Source organism: Lepidochelys kempii, chromosome 4 (genome assembly GCF_965140285.1).
Source record: "Lepidochelys kempii isolate rLepKem1 chromosome 4, rLepKem1.hap1, whole genome shotgun sequence".
Classification (NCBI taxonomy): Eukaryota; Metazoa; Chordata; order Testudines; family Cheloniidae; genus Lepidochelys; species Lepidochelys kempii.
The window spans coordinates 136,770,966-136,794,648 of record NC_136383.1 but is presented as its reverse complement, the minus strand read 5'-3'; the positions used below and the strand labels follow the sequence as shown (position 1 = coordinate 136,794,648).

At 54.8% G+C, this 23,683-nt stretch overlaps 1 protein-coding gene across 2 annotated transcripts in view; it reads left to right on the top strand.

Annotated features, from left to right (window-relative positions):
* Nucleotides 1-7,686: 7,686 nt before the first annotated feature.
* ADAM33 (ADAM metallopeptidase domain 33) overlaps nt 7,687-23,683 on the top strand; it is a 75,783-nt gene continuing 59,786 nt past the window's right edge. The window contains exons 1-2 of one of the 2 annotated variants that reach the window (XM_073343007.2): nt 7,687-7,881; nt 13,018-13,100. In XM_073343007.2, the coding sequence (XP_073199108.1) occupies nt 7,761-7,881; nt 13,018-13,100 (204 nt within the window). In that variant the 5' untranslated portion in view covers nt 7,687-7,760. The remainder of the gene's footprint in view (nt 7,882-13,017; nt 13,101-23,683) is intronic. The other variant, XM_073343006.2, reaches the window with a different exon arrangement.

Below are 23,683 nucleotides of genomic sequence, written 5' to 3'. Positions count from 1 at the left end.
AAAGGATACTGGGCTAGATGAACCATTGGTCTGACCCAGTATGGCCGTTCTTATGTTTTGCCACAACTGCTACTACCAGTGTGCAGAGAGGGAATGTGTTTAAACATCACTGAGACCCTGGGTATCATAGTCACCTATCTCAGTTTGCTGGGCGGAAGCACTGTCTTGTGATTTAGAATCCTGTCACTAGAGTCTGAGAGAAGCCTCGAGCTTTTACTGTTATCACGTAGTGTATATTTGCTACCATATGCTTTGCTGAAGGGATAGTATGGGAACTGGCACCCTGCCATAGATACCTAGCAAACCCAATTCAAATTTGCTGTCTTATCCCCCTTTGGAGGATAAAGCATGTACAAGGCTGGAATAGAGGTGATAGGAAACTACACGTGGTGCATGTTGGGGAAATGATTGTTTGGGGGTGGGAAGCAGGTTTATAGGAAGGCACTTATGCTTGGAAGGGTGCCCTTTTCCTGTACCAAACAGCTTTCTTTTCCTTCATTTCCTCCATGTAGTCTCCAAGGCTGATCTTCTCCTAGTTACCACCACTTCTAGAAACACCATCACATGGGGGCTCTTAAGCCTGTGGTGTCAAATTCTGAGGTGCTTACTCAACTTTTGAAAGGCCTTTCTAAGGAAAAAACTCTTTTGAAGTCAGTGACAGTTTTGCCTGAGGAAGGGATTAGTGAAAACTGAGTAAAGAAGGACCTCAGGATTTGGCCCCTAGTCTATATACTCTTTGAGCCAGATTATCCCTTTACAGTAGTATATATTGCGAGTAACACACTGAAGCCAATGGAGTCGCACCAACGTAAGAATGGTATGAGTGAGAAGAGAATCGGGGCCTCTGAATCTGAATTAGACTGTAAAGTCGTTGGGATAGGGCCTGTCTCCTCTACAATGTGGAGCGCGTTATCCTCCCTCCAAGGTAATGCTGTTATAGTCTGTAGGAGCTTTAAGATTGTTGGTAGGAGTCAGTCTCTTCTGATGAATGGGCAATCTTAGGAGAGAATCTCTTTTGGGTTTTTTTTGTGTTCAAGCCATCTCACTACATGACTGAGAACTGTCAAAGAGGAAGGGGAGTGGTGCCTCCCGCATCTCAGATTCTAGGAAAACAGTAGAATTTTTAACCTCCCCAGATCCCAGGCCCTTTTAACCACGATCCCTTTTTTTCCAGCGGCTAATTGTCCTGCAGTCTGCTTTCCTACCGGTGTGTTCCCCCTGACACACCCCGTCAGCCACAATGCTGCATATATGCTCTTTAGAGACCTGTGCCTGGCGGGCATAGAGCAGAAGATCAGTGGATTAAATACTGGCCCCACTGAAGTCAACAGTAAAACGCGTACTGGGAAGGGGCTTTCCACACCAGCTAGTTGGAAAGTGCTGGCTGGAACTACTGTAGTGAAAGACGGAAGAGGACCAGGACGGAGGCAGCAGGCCCTGGATTTCAGGGAAGAAACGGTTGGGTCCAGTAAGGAGCTGAGGCCATGTGCTATTATACACACTGGAAAATCCTCATATAGAACTAATCATGCAATCACCTCTCCAGTTGTGGACTGCTACTTCCCCACATCCCGGACGGTAGGATAGGGACCCACAGAGTTGTAGGGAGTGCTCAGCGTGAGCATGCTGAACAGGTTCTGCTGAGCCGCTGTAAGTTGGAAAAGTGCAATTCCTTAATGCAACATTTGAGAATCAAGCTGGTTTCCTTTCTCCTCATACATCACCAGGTAAATGAAAAGGCTAAGTGAGGCCCTTGGGGAAAAGGAACAAATGCCACATGAGAAATGCTGGTCATATTGATTAGTATAGTTCTAGATACCACAGTGATGAGGGAAATGAAAGAACCAGTGTACAATCCTGTTGTGTTCATATCACGCTATAAGTGACACCTCTGCAACCCTATTACTTTCCACAGCTAGCACCGATGTAACTGCTTGGAACTTGATAGACTATGTTTTGATGATGCAAAAAAGGGAACAGAATCCAGCTCCTTCCTCTGTAGCTGTGTTGGCTCCTACAGGGCTATCGGGTCAAAAGCAGTAATGTTTTGTTGGAGTTCCCAAGGTTAGCAGATCTGGCCCTGAATACGCCCAGAGGACAGAGCTGTTCTATAAGACAGTGTCATTTCTATATTGCCATTTTTTGGACGGTCCCCTTGGGGATTTTTGTAGAAGAGTCAGCCTTGGGGTGTCTGGCCAGAGTTTCCATTCCAGTCCTACAGCAGGTCACTGTGGCTGCATTAGCATGGTGATGAAAGGTTTGATACATAACATCACTGAAAGTTTAGATTCTGGGGACTGTTTGTGGACAGACCCTCTATCTGCTGAGCTTGTGGATTTCCCCTGCCAGAAAATTCCCCTTGTTCCACCATGGCCAGTGACTTCTGCCTGCATATTCAGCCAAGGATTGTAGCAAGTGCCTGAGTAAACCCTACACCTAGTACCACATAAGAGCTTTTTCTCTTTATTCTTTGCAGAACCAGCTGCTAAAGGACCAAAGTGGTGCTGGAGATGTGCTGAGGGCCAAGGAAGTGGCAGCCTGTGTCAAAGTGGGGGTGTGAGGCGTATCTTTCTAATATCCCTGCCTAAAAATCGCCTCCTGCGTGATTACAAAGAGCAGCAGAGAAGTGGAGAGTGAGTGACATGGAGGACTTGGGAGGTTGTTAGGTCCATCACTGAGTCTGTTGTGGAGAAGCATTAGTGCCAAGGGAGTGCTTCCCCTTTCTGTGTGCAACATTTGTTGTTAATCCCTCTTTCCGCTGCCCATGTGCTACTGTTGGCTCATGCATGGATATGTGAATCTGCACCATAGCTGCCTGGCAGCGTGATCCCGCTGCAGAATGTACTCAGTGGCAGTAGTTTTTGTAGGTTTATATCAGTACTGATGTCACCCAGTGCTTAAAGCCAAGAGGTTAATGGGACATGGAGGTAGAGGGCTTGGTTCTCATTTATACAAAGGCCCTTTATGCTGCTCTGGCTTTTGTGGGCCTGGTGCAAAACATAGTTGTGGGCCCCCCTGGGAGCAATGGAGCATGGCGCAGGGAGATTGGTCCCCAGAGTGAGGGGCCGGCCAGGGTCCTGTCATGGATGGGGTGGCCCCGCTCTGCCCAGCCCAGTGCTAGGGCACTATTTACAAACTGGTCCGCCTGGCCCTGTGCTGCCAGCATGCCCCTTCCCCTCAGGGGTAGGCCCATGCTGTCCCCGCCCCCCACCACCGCCCAACACTGGAACACCCACCCCTCCCATTCCCTATGGCCAGAGGGGCCCCCCCCCCGACCTCCTCCACAAATGCACAGTACCCTGCACAACACCACCTCTGCTCACAGCCCTACCGCAACTGCCCAGCACCCTTCACAGAACCCCCACTTCCTAGTCCCCCAACACACACACAGATCTTCCCCACCCCCACACAGCCCAGCACCCCCCCGCCAGACTCTCCAGAGACCCACTTCCCCCAGGCCCTGCTTCCTGGCCGCACTCACCAGCCCTGCTAGGAAGCGACTATGTCTGCCGAGCTGAGCCACCAGTGCAGCCATGGCTGGTCCTGGAGCAGAGAATCACTCTGGCCCCTCAGGAGTGGCACAATCAGCCACTGGGCCTGCCCCAGCCAGGATCTCTCAGGACCCACTTGCCTGGAGGGGCCCAGCCAAGGCCCCCCCTCCAGCTGGCTGAGACTGGCCAGGCTTCTGCACCAGTTTCAGGCGGCTCAGCTACAGGGAAATAGGCAGGGCCTCGCAGGTGGTGGGAAGCAGAGACTGCCCGGAACCGGAGGTGCACTGGGGCCTGGCCAGGGGACAGAGAGAAGCCGGCAAGTAGGGCCAGGGGGTGGAAAGGAGCCCTCAGCTGGCTAGTGGGCAGGCTGAGAGGAGCAAGTGGGCAGGGAGGTGGGGGAGCCAGTAAGCTGGCAGGTTTTCAGGGCACAGTGCAAGCAGAGCAGGCCGGGGCCCCTTCTGAGCATGGGCCCGGCTCCGTGGTGCTCCTGGCACCATTGTAAACCCAGCACTGTAAAGGGGTCTCAAAGTAGGTGGAAATGGCCCCTGAGAATGCCCTTGGTATAGATGATTTCCCTGGCCTAACATATACCAGAGCCAGGCAGTGCCCTGCACAGCTCGAGATTCGACCCACGGCCTGGCCACGGCTGGCTCAGGCTGCGGGGCTAAAAATTGCTGTGTAAATGATAGGGCTCGAGCTGGAGCCCTAGCTCTGGGACCCTCCACCCTCACCAGGTCCCAAAAAATCTATGAAGATTTGTTTTTTTTTTTTTCAGCCTCTAACCTGAGCCCCGTGACTCCCGCGAGCCTGACTCAGCTGATCCGGGCCAGCCGTGGGTATTTTATCCCAGTGTAAACACAGCTAAAGCCATCTTTGCCCTTTACTGTCCCTGCCCCAAGTGCTGGAGCAGAGTAACTGAAAATTGGGCCTGTTAAGTTGCAGGAATGGTAGAGGCACTTAAGGAGGAAGCCAAGGAATGAGAGAGAACTGAAACTCATGTGGGTATTGCAGTGGTGTAGCCAGGTGTATCACCGTGGCTTGGCAGGCAATGTGCATGAACACACTTAGGAAACTTGCCGCTTCCCAAGTGGTTAATTCCGGGGTGCAGGCTGCTTCTGAGGCTTTGAGATCCTCTCCTAGAGGCTGCTGGAGACTGGAGTGGGAAGTCAGAGAGGTTTTGCAGCAGCGCAGCAAATGCCTGCAGTGAGTCTTGGGTCCCCTGCCCTCCACCTCTGGCCTGTGATCCTCATTTATCTAAACTCCACCTCATTAAGAGTCCCCAGAGCCATCCAGTCCCTTGGCTGAGTGGGAACCTCTTGAGTTTGTAAGGCCTAGCCTCCCCACACCAATCTTGACCACGGACTCTGCCGTTTCTTGTATGTGTGTTTGTGTATATATGCAACGACAGGAGGAGTGTGTGTGTGTGTGTATATAGACACACACACACACTCTCTCTCTCCCTCCTCTCCTCCTGTCATTGTTATATTGTGTGTTTCTCCAGTGGGTGGAATGGGAAAACCCTTCTCATCTGTTTGAAACAGTGACTTATTGCTGATTTATAGCAGCATTATATTGAATTTTCCATGCCTGTGTGCGGGAATTAATTATGTGAGATGGGAAGCTATTTTCCATCTTGTTCTGAGAAGACTCCCATGACGTTTACACAGGTTTATTACTTAGGGTAACTTTTAAGCCAATGAACTGGTGGGGGTGGGTGGTGAGTGTGTGTGTATTCACATCACTGCCCCATATTGGAGAGGATTTGAACTGCACAGCTTTGTTTTATGGTCCCTATACTGTAAAGTGCTAATGAAGATTTTCCTTTAGCTCAAGTGATAGGGGCTTGTGCTTTTTAGAGTAGCGGATTCTGAGTTCCATCCCTGACATGACTGTGACAGCTATGTGCTGCTAAGTGGCATCCCATTTATCAAATGAGATTCTCAAATAAATTGACTGTATCTTAATCCTCCAGAATTATTAGACCCAATTTATAGATGGGGAAATGGAAGCACAGAGATGAAGTGAATTTCCAAAGGTCACCTAGTGAGTAGCAGATTGAGGACTGGAACCCAGGAGTCCTGGCTCCCCATCCCCTCCTCCAACTTCTAGAGCATATTGTCTTTTGTGGAGGCAAGGGTGCTGGAACAATTTGTATAGTGGGGGTGCTGAGAGCCATTGAACCAAACCGTAAACGCTGTATATGATAGAAACCATTTCAAGCCAGAGAGGGAGGCAGCACCCCGAGTTCCAGCACGTGTGGAGGTAGTTACATTGATTCCCAGGAAGGAGGTCACTGTTGCTGACATATTGCTTGTGTATCCTCTCTCTGAATGTGATGGGGTACCTCAACATGTTTTTATTTGTAAAGGTTGGGAACACTGTAAAAATGAGGATTGGGTTTAACAGTTGATTTAAACTCTCCGCCTTCTGTCAAGAGGCCAGAGGATCCTCAGAGAGCAGGATGTGGTGGGGATTGGGGATGACCTTTTCTAGAGCAGGCCGTTGCTTCCCTTAGACTCTTCTTTACTCTGAGGGCTGGTTTGTGTACTGATTTATCTAAATCTATGCAGCCCTCTGCTACGGCACAGATTTAAACAAAAAATAACGTTCTGAAAGTGCCAGGGGATCTCTCTGTTTTTACATCTCGGCAATGTGTAGGGGACATTGCTCCGTCTTGCTCTGCTAACACCCAGCTGGGGCATTAAGTTCAAGAAAGGAGGGTGGGGGGGCCAGGAAGCTAAAGAAAAATATATTCCCTTCATCCTGAGAAAAGTCCTGACATCAGCTGACCCCCAGGGGAGGAATATCTGTGACCTTTCAAAAGCAGTCAAGTCATTTGTGGCGATGAACAAGACTCATGTGTATTTTTTTTGGCAGGCACATTTGGAAAGGAAAGCGAGAGGCACCCAGTTTGAATGGTTGCTGCAAGCCATCCATGCTTTTGTTCCACCCTGGAGAAGAGCTGTAAACTAGTCAAAGGCAGGAAAAGGAGTACTATGTATACAATGGGAACTGTGTGTGTAGAGCAGGGGTGGGCAAACTTTTTGGCTCGAGGGCCACATCTGGGTATGGAAATTGTATGGTGGGCCATGAATGCTCACAAATTTGGGGTTGGGGTGCGGGCTCTGGGGTGGGGCCAGAAATGAGGAGTTTAGGATGCAAGAGGGGGCTCTGGGTTGGGGCGGGGGGGGGGAGGGCTCATTTGGGGTGTAGGAAGGTGCTCCTGGCTGGGAGGGCTCTGGGGTGGGGCCAGAAATGTGGAGTTCAGGGTATGGGGGCGCTGGGGCAGGGGCTTGGGGTGCGGGAGGGGGTCAGGGGTGCAGGCTCCGGGCGGCACTTGCCTCAAGCAGCTCCTGGAAGCAGCGGCACGTCCCCCCTCCGGCTCCTATGTGGAGGTAAGGTCAGGCGGTTTACGGGCTGCCCCATCTGAAGGTACCGCCCCTGCAGCTCCCATTAGCCGTAGTTCCTGGCCAACGGGAGCTGCAGGGGTGACGCTTGGGGCAGGAGCTGTGTGCTGATCCCCCTGGCTGCCCCTAAGCATAGGAGCCAGAGGGGGGACATGCTGCTGTTTCCGGGAGCCTCTGCACAAGCGCGGAGCGGCTTCCGACCCCACTCTCTGGCTGGAGTGTGGAAGCAGGGCGAGTCCCAGACCCCACTCCCCAGCAGGAGCTGGAAGGCCAGATTGGAGCACCTGGAGGCTCCTGTAGTTTGCCCACCCTGCTGCAGAGAGAAAATCTATAGCAATATATCTACACCTCTAAACCTATGCCGGCCTGAAACGGCCCTTTTATTTTTATTTCTTCCTTTTTTGGAGGTTGGAATTTGCAGCAAAAGAAAGTCACAGCTGTTGGCTTTGTGCCCCAGCCAAACACTATGGCACCTGGGCCATTTGGAGCAAGGCAAAAGTGCGGGGTCGGGGGGACAGTGTACCGTAGGTAGGGGGTGTGTGTGCGTGATGGGGCCTTTGTGTTCCTGGCCCGGCCTCGGGGCCTGGGCTTCTGAGCCTGCCTGTATCACAGAGACCCGGCCGCGTAGCTGCAGCCAAGGGGGGCGCTTAGCACAGCGTCTGGTTCTCATTACACAGCCGGGCCAAGCACTAGACCCGGACCGTGCCGCGGCCCCGCCGCCGCCTACAAGCCCCAGGCTGCAGCGGGGCGCCCGGGACCGGCCCCAGCTGCCGGCGAGGAGGTGGGGCACGGGGAGGCAGCGCTGCATAAGACCCGAGGCAGGGCAGCGGGCGCGCCGGGCAGAGGGCAGCGCGCCGCGGGGATGGAGGCGGGCGGCCCCCGCACGCCCTGCTGCCGGAGGACGCGCACGGGGCCCCTTGCGGAGCGTTTCTTCCTCCTGCTGCTCCTGCTCCCCGGCCCCGCGGCCGCCTCCGAGGCGCCAGGTAAGGGAGAGCGGGGCGGCCGCAGGGGCAGAGCCCCCAAGGGGTCCCTGGCCTGGGAGAGGGGCCCGGGCCACGCCGGGGGGGATGTTCCCATAGGGGCCCCCCGGGTGTGGCTGGCGGGGACGGGAGGAGAGTGCACATGGGGTGCAGCCCCCCCGGGTGTGGCTGGCGGGGAAGGGAGGGGGTGCAGCCCCCTGGGTGTGGCTGGGGGGGCCCCCCCGGGTCTGGCTGGCGGGGCCCCCCCGGGTCTGGCTGGCGGGGAAGGGAGGGGGGTGCAGCCCCCTGGGTGTGGCTGGGGGGGCTGCCCCCGGGCGAGGGGTGAGCCCCCCCCGGGTCTGGCTGGCGGGGAAGGGAGGGGGGTGCAGCCCCCTGGGTGTGGCTGGGGGGGCCCCCCCGGGTCTGGCTGGCGGGGAAGGGAGGGGGGTGCAGCCCCCTGGGTGTGGCTGGGGGGGCTGCCCCCGGGCGAGGGGTGAGCCCCCCCCGGGTGTGGCTGGCGGGGAAGGGAGGGGGGTGCAGCCCCCTGGGTGTGGCTGGGGGGGCTGCCCCCGGGCGAGGGGTGAGCCCCCCCCGGGTCTGGCTGGCGGGGAAGGGAGGGGGGTGCAGCCCCCTGGGTGTGGCTGGGGGGGCTGCCCCCGGGCGAGGGGTGAGCCCCCCCCCGGGTCTGGCTGGCGGAGAAGGGAGGGGGGTGCAGCCCGCTGGGGGGGCTGCCCCCGGGCGAGGGGTGCAGCCCGCTGGGGGGGCTGCCCCCGGGCGAGGGGTGAGCCCCCCGGGTCTGGCTGGCGGGGAGGGGGATGCGCCCGGGTGCACATGGGCGAGCTTGGTAGGTTGACTGGAGCCGGCAGACAGCTGGGCAGGAGCGGGGACTGTGGCTGGCGATGTGACCGGAGCGCCGGTCCCCTGCAGTATCGTCCTCCTGGTAACCCAGCCGGGCTAGCGGCTGCCCCAGCAGAGCGGCTCCCGCTTTGCGGCCCCAGGCCAGGCGGGCTCCGCTCCATGCCTCTATATGGTCGTGCTGGGGGATCAGGAGGCGGCTTGCTGCTCGCAGCCAACTTCCCTCTGCCCTGGGCTGGGCTAGCGAGCCCTCACCCTGCAGACATCGGCTCCGGGGGACCATCCATCGGGGGCCCCTGTCGGACATCGCAGCCAGTGGCCCCTTGTGCCCCTGCGGGGTCCCCACCCCAGTGACCATCAGTAGCTTGCGGTGGAGGGGCTCACAGCCTTCGCTCAATCCACAGCTACCCCAGCCACCACTCCCAGGGGGCAGGAGCGAGGTTTCCTTGTGCACCCTCTTTAAGATGAAAACCAGCTTTTTGGAAGGACAGGAACGTTTTCTGGGAAAATTTTTGTTACCTTGAAAGTTTTCTGCTATTGACCAAACCAGAATGTTTGTCTCTATTTCTGGCATGGGGGGTGGGTTCCCTCCAGAAAAATGAAATTAGATTTTTCTGCTTGAAATGAAACAAAAACAATTTTGTATCCTTTGGATTTTTTGTTTTCTTTCTGAAAACACACCACATGGTTTTGAGCAGCTGCATGTGAAAAGGACCCTCAGAACTGGGTGCATGGCAGGATCCTGGCTTGGGAAAAACAACTGATCAAGTTTGGGGGCAGGCAGGAGCTGTGAAGGGGGAGCGGGAAGCTTACTTTGAGCAGCTTACTTTGAGCGGGGCAGGGACTGCCTTTAAGTGTTTGAACAGCACCTCGCAGGGGGCCCTGTTCTGTGACTGGAGATTCTAGGCGCTCCCCCAATGCAAATAAATAATGACAGCTCTATCAAATGCAGGAAAGGTGCGCTCCTGGAGAGCATGTTTGCAGAAGAGGGTGGGGTGTGTATGTAATTCCCTGAAAAACAGGGAGATGGATAAAACGTCCCATTGTAGTTTATTTGATTTAGATTTTAACAAGGTCCCATGTCAGGGTCTAAGCCCCTCCCATTCACTGCAAGGACAGTTTTCAGCACAGCTAGGATCCTAGCATAATAAGGAACAGCCATTATGATATGACCACAGGCCCCCCAAGTAATCACTATAAACAACTCCCCGTGTCCCATCCTATCTCCAAACACCCCTGGAGAAAGGTGGGCTTTGCAGCATATCCAGCAAGGTTCGGACCCCTGCTCAGTTGGATGAATGGAAAGGCCCTGATCCTCAAAGGTAATCAATTTGAAATCAATCAAATATCCTTGAGGATCTGGGCCTCAGAGCCTTTCTGTAGGTTCCTGGAAGCTTCCCTAAGCAGCTGGAGGTTTCAAACCTGGGTATTGAACTTGTTCGTTCTTTACATTGTTGTTTGGCCTTTTCAGTGTAATGATTATTTCTGCCTCCATCAAAAATCTGAAGCCACAGATTGCCCCCAGTTGTGACAGGAATCCAGACCTTCTGAGCAAGGGCAGGAGCAGTATAGAAACAGTTAGTTCTGCTTTTCCCCTTCCTTCCCTTTTTGGGTATCCTGTAATGAGACCTTAGAAAACCACAAAGGGAAATGATTCCTAGGGGTTGGGATGCTGGCCTGTAGTTCTAATTCGAGCTCTGCCAGCATCTCCTTTTGTAATTTGAGGGTAAATCACTTCACCGCTCTGTACCTCAGTTTCTCTGCCTGGGAAATAGTCATTTACCTCCAGAGGCTTGAGGCTTAATTAGTGTTTGTAAAAATGCTGAGATTCTCCCACGAAAGCTGCTCATAAATTTGCCGCCTTATTTTAACTCTTCATGCAATCTATTAAGCTGCCGTTTGAGAAAACAAAAAAATCTCAGACCCACCCAGTGTCATATTCATGTTACAGAACAAGACTTCAGGGCTCTTCAGTCTAGGTCCTGGCTTACACTTAAAAGTTCATTCAACATAGGTATGGCGTTTGGGGGTGTGAAAAATTCATACCCTGAGTGCCGTAGCCATTCTGATCTAAACCCAGTGTAGGCGTGGCTAGGTTGATGGAATAATGCATCCATCAACCTAGCTACCACTGCTCGGGGGGGTGGTGGAGTGGATTACCTACAGCGACAGGAAAAACCCCTTCTGTCGCTGTAGGAAGCGACTACACTATGGCACGATGGTGGCATAGGTAGGGCATCATAGCTGTGCCATTGTAACGCCTGTAGTGTAGTCCCTTCCTACAGCAACAGAGACAACGATCGAGCAAGATCCGTTGGTCTGGCTTCAGCTTCCAGCCAATTCAGACTAGAAATAAGGTGCAGATTTTTAACAGTGTGGATAACTAACCCTCAGAACAATTTACCAAGGGTTCGGGGTGGATTCTCCACCGCTGGCAATCAAGACTGGATGTTTCGCTAAAAGATCTGCTCTAGTTCAAACAGGAGTTCACTCAGGGAAGTTCTGTGGTCTGTATGATGGGGGAGGGTGGGCAAGATGGCCTAATAAACTGTGAGTCTGTGCAACATTGACACAGCTACGCTTTTGATGATCTTGTTATTGTAGCCTTGGTTTTAATGTGTATGTAATTTCTGACCAAATCTTTAGCTGGTTTTAACCCAAACCCTGGTTTTCAAATACTCCACCCTTCACATCTCCCCCAGCCCAGTCTGCTTTCAGATATTCGCACTGAGGAACTGAAACAAGTAGGTGGCACCCTGAAGTAAGGAGCCCTGCTGTTCGGATCCTAAACCCTCCCATTTGGGCTGTGACTAAATCCAATCTTTGACTGAAAGTGTGTTCATTTGTACAGTGTGCCCGTCACTTCAGGTTTTGCAAGATCTTGTGCTGTTCTGCAAGTTTCACGTGTTTCTTCAGCAACAACAGATTTGTTTGTGTTTAAAATTGAGTCATCAGTCACTATTCTGCAGTCAAATGCAGTGGAATTTTTATGAAAGCTTGGGGCACTTGCATGTCTCTAATCGGGTAGGGGGGCTACACGCATTGCCTTGTCTTGGGGAGTTGGGATGGGTCAGAGGAAGTGGTGATGGGTTGCAGGTCCTTTCACTGCTAGGCTGCAGGCTCTAATACAGGTTGGAAATCAGTGAAAGTTGTTACTTTTGGCTGTTTGGTGACCGGTGTGAAATGAAGTGGAGAGACTCATTCCAAGGGCCAAATTCCTTGCTGGAGTATAGAAGCCAAGGATTGCACTGGGTCATGGTGAATGCTCTCGCCTCTGGATGTGGCCCCAGGATAGCAAACTGATGCAGCGGGGTCAGCGTGCGTTCCCTGCTGCTGCCAGTGCTGTGCCTGCTGGGTGATTTCACTAGAGCGTTGTGGTCTCCAGGGGCAGTCTGGCATCTTTCACCAGCAATACGTTTGTGTTCAGGATGCAGGCTTTGTGCTGGCACTAGGTACAAGCTGTGAGTTTGGATCCGGCACAGAGCTCCACCAGATTATTATAATGTACTGATTGTTACATTCAGGTAGCACTTCTTGGGGGGTGGGAGGGTGCTCTGCCTGAGAGGAAGGATGGGCCAGTGGCTAGAATGATAGCTTGGGAATTGGAGGACCTGCGTTCAATCCCCTTTTTCACGATATTTTTCCCATGTGACCTCAGGCAAGTCACTTTAGTCTCTATGTGCCTCAGTTCCTGTAATCTATAGAATAGCACTTTCCTATTTCACAGGGGGAATAAATACACACATTTGTGGGTCCCAAGGCCAGAAGGGACCACTGTGATTATTTAATGTGACCTCCCGAATAATACCCGCTAGAGACCCTTACCGAAGTAATTCCTGTTTGAAGCAGAGCAGATCTTTTAGAAAAACACCCAGCCTTGATTTTAAAATTGCCAGGGATGGAGAAACCACCAGGACCCATTAAATATTGTGAGACATTCCGACATTAGGGCCTGTGTTATCACTAGGGTGACCAGATGTCCTGATTTTATATGGACAGTCCCGATATTTGGGGCTTTTTCTTATATAGGCTCCAATTACCCCCCCCCCCCATCCCGATTTTTCACACTTGCTGTCTGGTCACCCTAGTTGTCATATAAGAGCCTGAAATAGATGAGAGAGTTCTCAAAGGGCTTTGCCAGGCTGGATTCCTCAGTCACATTCTGCCAGTGCAGTTGGAGGGGAGTCCTACCGTCAGCACATGAATGAGAAATGTTCCTCTCTCTTGATTTTGTTCTCTTGCGGGGAGGGAAGAACCCCTGCCTGTGTTCTCTGCACCTGTTCACCGTGACGCTTTCGCTTGCAGGGCTGCCACCGCACGGAGAACTGGTCACCCCTCACTGGCTTCTGAGAGGACGCAGCAGGCGAGCAGTCAGCGTGGCCGAAAAGGTGGGTGAGATTCAAAGCGTGCGTGTTTCTTGGTTCCCCCTCCACCCTGAGTGTCCTGGGACATGAAGGGTTAAGCCAGGGCTTGAGCAACATGCTCTTGTATTGTGAGTGGGCAGCTCTCCTTCCCCAGTGTCCATGTGTGGGGCTAAGAAGTCAATATCTGCACAATCTGAGCTGTGAGATATATTTTTTTGAAGAGATCTTTTGGCCCTGTAGGTTGCTGAAATAACCTTCTTCCCACGGTGCAGTGTAAGGCTGTCCTCCTGCCCCTACAGATCAGCAGCCCCAGCGCCTCGGCTGCTGCTCAGAGCTTTGGCCAAGGCCAGTTTTTATTTAGGATGTGAATTTCCTGCTGGCGGTAGGTACCAGCTATGAGTTTGGATCTGGAATAGAGCTCCACCAGATTATTGGGTCAGTTTTCACAGCTGCTGTTCAGCCAGGAAACTGACGAGATTTCTGTATAGTTCACGCTGCTGCTGCTCCTTGCGGAAAAGGGCTACTCTGAGGAGACGGACACCTCAAACACGAGAGGCTGGGTAAGGGGCAGAGTAGCAGACTCCTGGCTGTCTGTGGATTTTGCAGTGGCAGGGGGAAAAGACTTCTATCCTGTTCCAGCAGGCAAGTGGTAATGAAGATCTGGCTCTCATGCAGTTGTCTCTCTGGTGGGAAAACCCCTAGAAAGCATCAGTTGTCTCAGCAAGATTGCTTCTGTTGTGTTACTAGAACCTTTGTGGCTAAGCTGCCCGCTGCTCCTGCCATACAAGGAGCAGTTGTGAGGAGGAGGCCTTGGGTTTCAGACGGATGTGCACGTAGCCTGAAGGGGCTGGGTGAGGCCGCAATTGTGTAAATAGCCTCCTTAATGTAGGGCCTTTCATCCCGAAGGATCCCAAAGCGCTAGAGACCCTGCGTGCGGGGATCAGTAGCATGCAGCTGTTGGGTGAGTGGCACATGGGATCTGTTCTGTAGTGGCTACGTGGTGGTCTGTAGGTGGGAAGGGGGAGGTGACATCTTTGAATGCAACCCCAGGCGGACTCAGGAGGATGGAATGTAACTTTTGATTGGAGTTCGGCCGGGACACACGGGGAGACCCTTAAAGACCACGATGGTTCAGGTGACCTTGGAGAGGTGGACACAGTGCCGAGCAGTGCCTGGGGCAGCCCCAGCTGGCTGGCACGTGCTGCTTGCGTGGCAGGTGCAGCCTTCATTTGCAAGGCTGCCTTTGCAGTCACCAATTCTTTCCTTTATTAAAAAAAACGTGTTTTGTGTGATGTTGCTCTGTGACCTTCCCTGGTCCTGTCAGGGCATGGATCCTGGATCTTGGGTGCTGCCACTCTTCTCAAACAACTGGCCTCTCAGCTGCTTGGTATACTCTTGTGCTCACCATCTTGGTTTCTCCCCTCCCCCGCCCCCCCCCCGGCTCCCTGGTACAGGGGTCAATTGTCTCATGTTCCCTCCACGTGCCTCAGTTTCCCCCCCTGTAAAATGGGGGCAATGTTACTGACTCACCTCCCTGGCGAGGCTGTGAGGCCTGATTGATGTCTCGTAAAGCACTCTGAGGCTTTGGGGTGATAGCACCCGGCTGGAACACTGAGCTTGTTAGTGGCTATTGAATTCCATGGTGAGACGCCTTCATCCAGCAGCTGCGTTTCATGACCGGCTCCTCGCCCTGCCTATAGCAAGGGGGATCAGCACCAGGCGCCCTCCCACCTTAGCCCACAGGGTTGCTATGGCTCCTGTGGTCCATTCCTAGGAAGGGATCGCTCCATTCCCAGTGAGTTACAGCAGCGAGGGGGAGAGGGCCCAGGTCTATATATAGGCCAGAGGGCAGTCAAGGCGGGGAATGCGGGATAGCCGGGAAGTTTATTTATGTTGCTACTTACATTCCTCTGCCCGGAATTCACTCACAAGATGCTGGGAGAGACCGAATCTGAATCGGGGGGGTACAGGCGCAGGCTGGGGCCCTGGCTTTGCACAGGGCATCAGCGGCAATGTTAAAACATCACTTACCAGCGGGATTACAAGGAGGGAGGGGCGAGACCCCCGTTCATTTCCTGGCATCTGTTCTGCCTCAAGTGACTCCAGGCAGCTCAAGACAAGAAGGCGGCTGTCCTGGCGGGGAGGGACAGGAAGGGTGTGTGGAGGCAGGGGGGTGGATTGTGGGAACCAGACTGGGGGTGGGGGACGGCAGATCTGCATTCTTGGCGATCTCAGGGGATCAGAATTTCCAGGCGCTAGATCTGAAGTGGACTTCAGTACTGTGCCCATCACCGTGGGATCTTGGTGGTGAATGGCAGTTGTTTCGAGGCAACCCCCTGCTTACACCAAGGACAGGGCTCTGCATATGCTGTCCTATCCCCCACCCCCCCTCCCCACCCCGCCAATCAAACAGCCTGCTTAGACTCAATGAGGCCACGTGAATGGTCAGAACCCACCTGTTTTATGAAGGACCCCTTTGGAGCCGGCATGGCCCCACCCCGCAGGCTGGCACTGTGAGCGACTGCTCGGGCAGTCAGTGCCAGCCTGGCTCCATTCGGCAGCCAGGAGAGTATAGGCCCAGTTGCCTGGGTGAGCTGCGGGGTACCCACTGTGTTGCACAGCACCCGCTAGCTCTGAGCACCCCAGTTCTTGGCCCTATGCTATTTAACACCGGTATTGATGACCTGGAAGGAGAGAGAGACCCATCACTGATCAGGTTTGCCGAGGAGATGCAGACTGCAGGAGTGGTGGTGAATAATGAAGAGGACAGGCCACTGCTGCCAAGCAATGCAGATTGTGCCGTAAGCAGGGTGCCAGCAAGCACTGTGCTAAACGTACACATCTGGGAACCCAGAATGCAGGTTATCCCTACAGGATGGGAGACTCCGTCGTAGACAGCAAGGATTGAGAGAAAGACTTGGGGTCGCTGCAGGTAATCGCCTCCACGTGAGCTCTCCGCACAGTGCTGCGGCCAAAAGGGCTAACGTCATCCTTGGGTGTGTAAACAGGGCCACATCCCAGAGGAGTAGGGAAGTGATCTTGCCTCTACGAGCTGTATTGACAAGACTGCCACGGGGATGTTGGGTCCTGATCTGGTTCCCATGCATCAAGAAGGCTGTGGGAACACAGCAGAGAGTTCAAAGGAGGGCCATGAAAATGATGCAGGGGCCTGCAAACAAGCATGTGATGCGTAAGGGACTTGACCTATTCAGTTTCTCGAGGTGAAGGTGGACTTGGTCACTGCGTATAGGCCTGTGTGCATGGCAAAGATATCTGTTGCGGGGGCTGATCAAGGCATAACAAGATCCAATGGCTGGAAGTTGAGGACACCCAAATTTTAACCTTGAAATAAGATGTAGTTTCCTAGCAGCGAGGGTGATTAGACATTGGAACAGCTTCCCTGGCGGGTGGGGGACTCACCATGGCTTGGAGTCATTAAGATCGGTTTCTAGGGGCAACTCCACAGCCTGTGTGCATGCGGGAAGAGGGGTGTCGGACTGGATGGTCAGGGTGGTCCCGTCTGTCAATCTGTGAATCCCCCTGTTCGTCCCCTTCCTTCCTGGGCCATGGGGAGAACAGGTCACCTGCCTGTCCTCAACCTGCTCATCTTGACAATTGCAATTCTGCATTAACACTGTTAACCAAATCTCCATCTTCAGCTGGTCACCTGAAGGGGTCAGGAAGGAACAGTTTTTTCCCCCCCGATGCACAAATGATCCGATGTGTTGTCTCCCCCGTCATCCTATCCCCAGCCTCAGGGGCTTCTGAAGCATCCGAGATTAGCTCGGCTGGAGACAGGGCACCAGAACCGGTGGACCCACTGCTCTGAGGTGGGACAGAGAATCCGCTTATTAGATGCTGGCTGCTGTGTGTTGCTCACGTGCTCAGGGTCACGCTGGTGGCCAGATGTGGGGCTGGGAAGGGATTTCTCCCCGGGGACCTTGGGGTGGATCATCTGGCCACAGCTCACCTCATCAATTCCCTGCCGTGGCACTGGTGGGGCCTCCGTCTCCCCTGGTCTCTCCCCGTGGCTCGCAGCACCAGTCTCCTAGGACTGAAATGCTTTGGGCTAACTAGCCTCACTGGGCTCAATCCAGGGGTGTTTGGGTGACGTTTAATGGCCTGGCACGCACAGGAGCTCAGACCAGAGGAGCCAACCCCGCCTTGCCGAGGCTTGTGGTGATCCCCCATTGCTGGGGATCGGATGATCTAGGCAGGAAGATCCACTCTCGTTCAGCCAGAGCGAGTGTCCTTGGGAATTAATTCAGGGGAGGGCCGTGGCCTGTGCTGTGCAGGGAGGTCAGGCCGGATGATCACAGCGCTCCCCTCTGGCCTTAAGCTCCATCCTAGGAGCACAGGGACGGGATCTGCCCAAGGCCAGGAGGGTTTGCTCTGTTCCCCATGTAGCAGCTTGTGCAGGATCCTGGGGGTTGGGGAGAGTAGAGGCAGGGAGAAGCATTAACCCTGCCACCGTTTTGTTGGGGGCCCCGCCCTGGAGCAGGTATGTGGGTGGCCTCATGTTCGCTGTGGTCTCGCCCCCACAGACAGCAGGGCGGACGTCTCTTGTATCCTGTTTCCTTTCTCTCCCCCTTGCTCTGCGTGCATCACAGAGCTGGCTAGCCCACTGGCTGCTCTTGCCAACTGCCATCGCTCTGCTGTGGGGGTGACACGGGGAGAGGGGCCGTGCATTGCCGGAGGGTGGGCTCTGGGACTGGCCGTCCCGGTGGCTCTGATCAGATACCTCTGTGTCAGCCACCACCCTCTCCCTAGACCCATGAGTGCTCTGTGCTCCCACTGTGACTCGGGGGAGAGCGTGGCAGGCTGGGGCAGCCAGAGCCCTGGCGGGAGGAGCGTGGGGCAGTGACTCTGCATCTTGGGGCAGGTGTGGGCTGCATGTGAGTGGCAGAACAGGCTGAGGGAGGAGCTAAGAGGCAGCGGGGCCCTGTAGATGAGGCACTGGGCTGGGACTCCGGAGACCTTGGTTCAGTTCCCTGCTTAGCTACTGCTGTGCTGTGGGCCTTGGGCAAGTCCTTTCCTCTCTCTATGCCTCAGTTTCCCTCCCACCCTTTGACTGTGCAGACGGTAAGCTCTGTGGGGCAGGGACTCTCTTGCTGTGGGGCCCCGATCTCAGCTGGGGCCTCTGGGTGCTACTCCTGATGACAGTGGTATCCCAGGCTTTGTGGTTTTGCAGGAACCAGCCTGGATCTCCTCTTGCTGACAGTATAAAGCGAGAGCAGCCTGTGTGACCATCCTGGCCTGCGCCCTAGTACTAACAGCATAGGCAGAGCTGGGTGCTGGGTCAGCGTGGGTGAATGTCTCACAGCAAACCAGACCCAGCTTCGTTCTGAATCATCGCACAGTCGTTAGGCTGACGAAGCTAGAAGTGGCTGGGATCTTGCCCCTGGCTCTAGGTACTCAGCCTCAGTTTCCCCATCTATACAATATGGAGAGAGAATCCCTTCCTGAAGTAGGGTTGGGGAGGATTAGTTAGTGCCTCTAAAGTTCTTTGAATAGGAAAGCCCTCTAGAAGGGTTAAAGGTCACGAAGACCTGTGGCCTGAACTGGATTTTAGAGCCAAGTCCTAGTTCATTTGAACTTTGGGGGCCAAAAACCCAGAGGAGAAATCTAAGGTGGTGAAAGTTATCCTGTTGGAGGGAGGGTATAAATCACATCATTCTAGACTGTTAGATCCCCTTCGACCGACACCCTCTTTCCTGTTATGTGTACTCCAGCACCACCCAGAGGCCCTGATCAGAATCAGGCCTCGTTCTGTGGGGTGCCGGACAACCCCTTAGTAAGAGATGGCTCTGCCTTGAAGGACTCATTGTTGGTTCTGAGTCATTTTAAAAGGTGCTGGGCTCTTTCCCCCAAACACAACAGCAGGATCGGCCCTCCTCTATCCCAGCAGCCCTGCTCTCTTCTGGCCCCTCGGGCCGAATGCTGCGCCAGCCAAGACACCTGTCAACGCAATGAGACAACATCCAGAAACATTGTGTAAGGGAGGACGTCAATTGCATGTCAGCCCATCTGAGGCTGGTGGATTTTATCGGTAGCCTCTTCCAGATCTTCCATGGGTGGGTTCGCTTGGTACAGGCTGCTGAGCCCCGTCTGCCCTGCGCCCGGCACTGCTTGGAAGGCTGGCACTCAGCGGGCGGGACATGCTGCCATTCTGACTGGGAAAGGGTTTATTCCCACTTCGCACTCACTCTGTGCTGGTGTCAATGCCTGTTCTAGGCACAGGGCAATGCACAATCAGACCCCGGAGTTTTGTCCTGCTTCTGTCTTAGATCTAGGTACTTACATGGCCCCCCCCCGCCCCCCCACAGCGCCGCAGTATCTGAGCACCTCCCAATTCTTAAGGTATTTACCCTCCCCACGGCCCTTGTGATGTAGGGCAGTGCCATTGTCCCCATGGTACGTGGAGGATAACACCCAGATCATCCGAGGTATTTAGGCTCCTAACTTGCATTGAAATCAATGAAATACCTCCATGACTTGGAGGATCGGGGCCTTAATGACTTGCTGCCTGTGGGCTCGTGGGCCTGCGGTCGAGCAGGGAATTGAGTGTGGGTCTCCTGGACTAGTGCCCCAATCGCTGGACTGTCCTTTCTGGGTGGGGAGGTGGGCCCATGTCACGGGGAACCATACAACGATCTCTCTCAGCCAAGTGACGTTCCAGCTGAGAATTCCAGCGTGCAACCAGCAAGATTGTCTCTGCGGAGCTTGCCTTGATCTCTCTCTGAGTTCCAGGCCGCAGAGGGGTCCCAGGAGCTAGACCCACCCATCTTGCCATGCGTTAACGCTTCCATGTACCCTCCATGTGGGCAGAAGGGTGTTGATTTCTCCATCGCGCCCATGGCAGCCTCGGTGCCTAGGTTAAGGCACCCGGCAGCCGCTGATTTCACTGGTGCTTTGGCACTGCCTGAGCTGGTGCCTCTGGGCAGGGTTGACGGTTGCTCTTGGGTTTGGCGTCATGAGCCATGCAGCGAGGGTGCAGGTGGCCTGGGCGAGGCCGCGGGCTGCGGAGAACCAAAGATCATTTCCCCTCCAAAGGAAAACAAAAAGCTTTGGTCTTGGCTCCTCCATCAACAGCTCTGCGGTTTTTCTCATCAGCAGATTGAAAAAGAAAAATACTCTTGAATTTCACCCGCCGGGGCTGGGTCTCCGACACCGTGGCTCCTTCCCCAGCTGCTGTTAACTTGGCCGCCACTGATGGATTTTGGACGTGCTGTTGGAGCCTGGAGCTGGAGTCTTGTGCAGAGAGTGCCCCCAAACTAGACCCCTTGCCTGCCCTCTCTGCAGGCGCCACGGGGAGAGAGGATTCCCCAGTTTGCTTCTAGCCCCGGCAGTGGTGGAAACGCCAGCGTCTGCTTAAGCCCCCCGGGCTGGATGGCTGGGAAGTGTCTTGCGGCAGATGACAGCTGGCGGGTGGGGCTCACTGCTGCAAGGAGGCGAAGGGCTTTGCCATGGAGCAGAGGAGCATCCACCTGCCACTAGCTGAGATACGGGCTGTCAATCCTCATGCTCCAGGGCATGCGCCCAGTTCAGCGAGGAATTCCCAGTATGGCGCGGTTATGCCCATTCTGGATGGGAGTCTTAGAGCTCCCTCGGTCTCCGAGCTTTGACCCCTGTTGGAGAAGCCCCAGGACTAGAGACCTAGCAGGGGAGACTGGTTCTGTCTGCTGCTGGGGGAGGGTCTGTGGCCTGTTACACTCTGGCACCATGAAGGGGGTGGCAATTAGACCCCAGACACAGCCGCCCCCTGGCTCTCCACCAGCCAGGCCCCCAGGGTCGGGGGTGTGCTAGGAGTGGGGGTGGCTGGCTGGTGTGCAGGGCACTTGGGCTATTTCTCTGCCTCCAAGGGGAGTGGGGCTTAAAGCCAGGTGCAGGAGCTGAGAATTGGGAGAGGACTCTGAGCTGCAGCCCCGGGCTGTTGTGTCTGACTCAGCCCGACCAGATGCGGGGCGGTGACCTCGGCTGGTTGCTTAAAGGCAGGTGCTGGTTCTATGTCCCGTAGATAAGCCGGTGCGCCGGGTTGTGGGGCTCTGGGGCTGCAGGCACAGCCTGCCACTCCCTTCTCTCTGCTAGGCCGTGCTGGCCACCCAGGAGCCCTCGCCAGCCGGCCCTGCGGCACGGGGACAGACCCTGCTGCCACCTCCACCGACGCTCAGTCCTGTCCCCTTCATTTCCACGGGCATCTTGTGATAATCCATCTCCCGGGTGAACTAAACACCCTGGGGGGGAGTCGACATCTGCTTGGCTTGAAGCTCAGTCGTCTCCCCCAGGGACCTGCAAGTCTATATGGCTTCCCCGGGGCCTGCCTGGGTCCTCTCCTCACTCCACACCAGAAGTGCAGGGGCAGCTGGCTTTAAAGGGGCCACCCCAGTGTTGGAGGGTTCCCTGCTGACCCCCCCTATTCTTTCCCAATATCTCTATTCAGCAAGGATTTGGGGAAGGCCTGTGAAGGCCGTTGGACAGTCGGGGCTGGCTGGCTGTGGCGTGCAGCAGATAAGGGCCCAATCCTGCTCCACTGAGGGTAATGGGAGCTCTTCTGTTGGTTTCACTGGAGCAGACTCAAGCCCCACGTGACTAGATGGACGGAGCAGGCGGAGAGCGGTTCCCTGTGCGTGGCCAGAGGAGACAGTAATCTTCCTTTGTGAGTGACCCTCGGCCCTTCTCATCCGAGCCCCAAGGCACAGAAGGGGAAACTGAGGCCCAGAGTGGGGAACTCTGGCAGCACCAGCATGCTAGTTCCAGGCCTTAATCACCTTCTCTGCCAAGGGCTTTAAGTCTAGTGTGGGTGTGGGTGTGTGTGTGGGGGGGAGGGTGGCGTTTTTAGGAAGGGGAGCAGCAGCTTTGTGAGCATGGCCCTTTAAGAATTCAGTTTGACAAGAGCATCCTGCCAACAATGCGCTTATGCAAACACAATGTAATTGCTGGGGAATTTGAAGGAGCGAAACTCCACAGAGGAAGAGACCAACAGGGCGCTGGGGAAGGGGAAAGCAGAGGGGGATTTGAGAGGGAGGGAGGCAGGAAGAATGGGGGGAAGAACTGGGACCCAACTGGGGGATAGAAGGGAATTGAACAGAAGAACGCACAGACCATGTTTGGCCAAGGCAGCGCTGTTTGTATAAGATCATGTTCTAAAAATACAGCCCATTCCCAGCATCGCCCAGGGAGAGACCCTCTGCTTCCCTGCCTCCCTCACCCTGTGAAATCACCGCAGCGCGCTGTGCCTGGCTGGCGCGGGGAGCTGAGTGGCCATGTTTTGGGAATGACTAAGGGACTCCCAGGGAAATCGTGGATTTTTTTTTTTCCTGTGCTCTGGTCTCCTTTTTTGGAGCTGGGAAGATCTTCTGGTGGCGGAAGTGGGGCTGATGCGATATCACACCTGGCAGTTTCAACGCTCCCCATGTCCCCTGCCCCACGCTGCCACCATGCGGCAGTGAGTCTGGCATAGATGTGTATAGGGGCTAAGCCCCTCTGTCTTCAATTTATTTCTTCTGCCGGCTCCCCTGTGAGACAGGGCAGTGCTGGGATCCCCACTGTGCGGACGGGAACGGAGGCAGGGAGAAGCCGGGGGCACCATTTTCACAAGTGCTTAGCATGGGGGCCCAGATCCTCAATGGCTCCCGAGTTCTGTGGAGATTCGGCACCTAAATACCTTGGCCGCCTCATTTTCACAAGGAATTCCGGCACTTGGGGGAGAGGTTTTTCAGAGGTACAAATGGCAGCTGGGCACCCAACTGCCCCGGCGTTCAGGTGGAGTCTGGCACCCACTCACCGCTTGTGCCTTTGGAAGTTCCCCCTTGGCATCCTGAGTGCCTCTGACTCGCAGTGAGACGAGGCAGGAGAGGGCGCCTCTCTTATTGGACTAACTTCTGGTGATGAAAGAGACAAGCTTTTGAGCCACACAGAGTGCATGAGGCTCCTAAACCACTTAGGCCTTGAGGAAAGGAAAGGGGATAATTGTACCAGGTTAACCACCCCCCCGCCCCCAAATTGTACTTGGGGGCCCAAATTTCTCCTGATGAATCCCAGTCCCTGGAGTGCCTGAACCTCCACATCTTCTTCCCTGAGTGTTTTGTCTCTGGATTGGGCTACTCCGTGCAGATTTGCGCCTTCCTTGAGGAGAGCCCTGCCTCTGCCCAGTTGGCCTGGAGCCCTGCAGGCGACACCAAAAGTTGCACAATAAGGAACAAACTCCAGCCTTGCTAGGGAGATGGAGCCTGCGGATCCCACTGCTGCCTCTTGGGTGTGTGGCCTACACGTTTAGCATTGCTGGTCTGGCAGCCTGGAGCCCTCTGATGTGGCAACACCCGCTTCCTTGCCCTGGCATAGAGACCACGGCCAGGTCACTTCCCTGTAGGGGCTGCCCATAATTAGCCCCACTTGTGGGCGTGGCTTTTTCACCTCCCAGGCCACCAAAGAGCTAGTCATTGCTGGTCTGGATTTGAACCCACGGCCAGTCCCGGGGGCTCACGATGAAGGCTTGTACGCTGTGGCCTCGTAGCCGCCACCACAGCGGGCCTTGTGGAGCTGCCTTGGGCAAGCAGGGCTTCGCAGGTTCCTGAGTCAGAGTCTGAAGTCTCAGGCTCCAGAGCAGC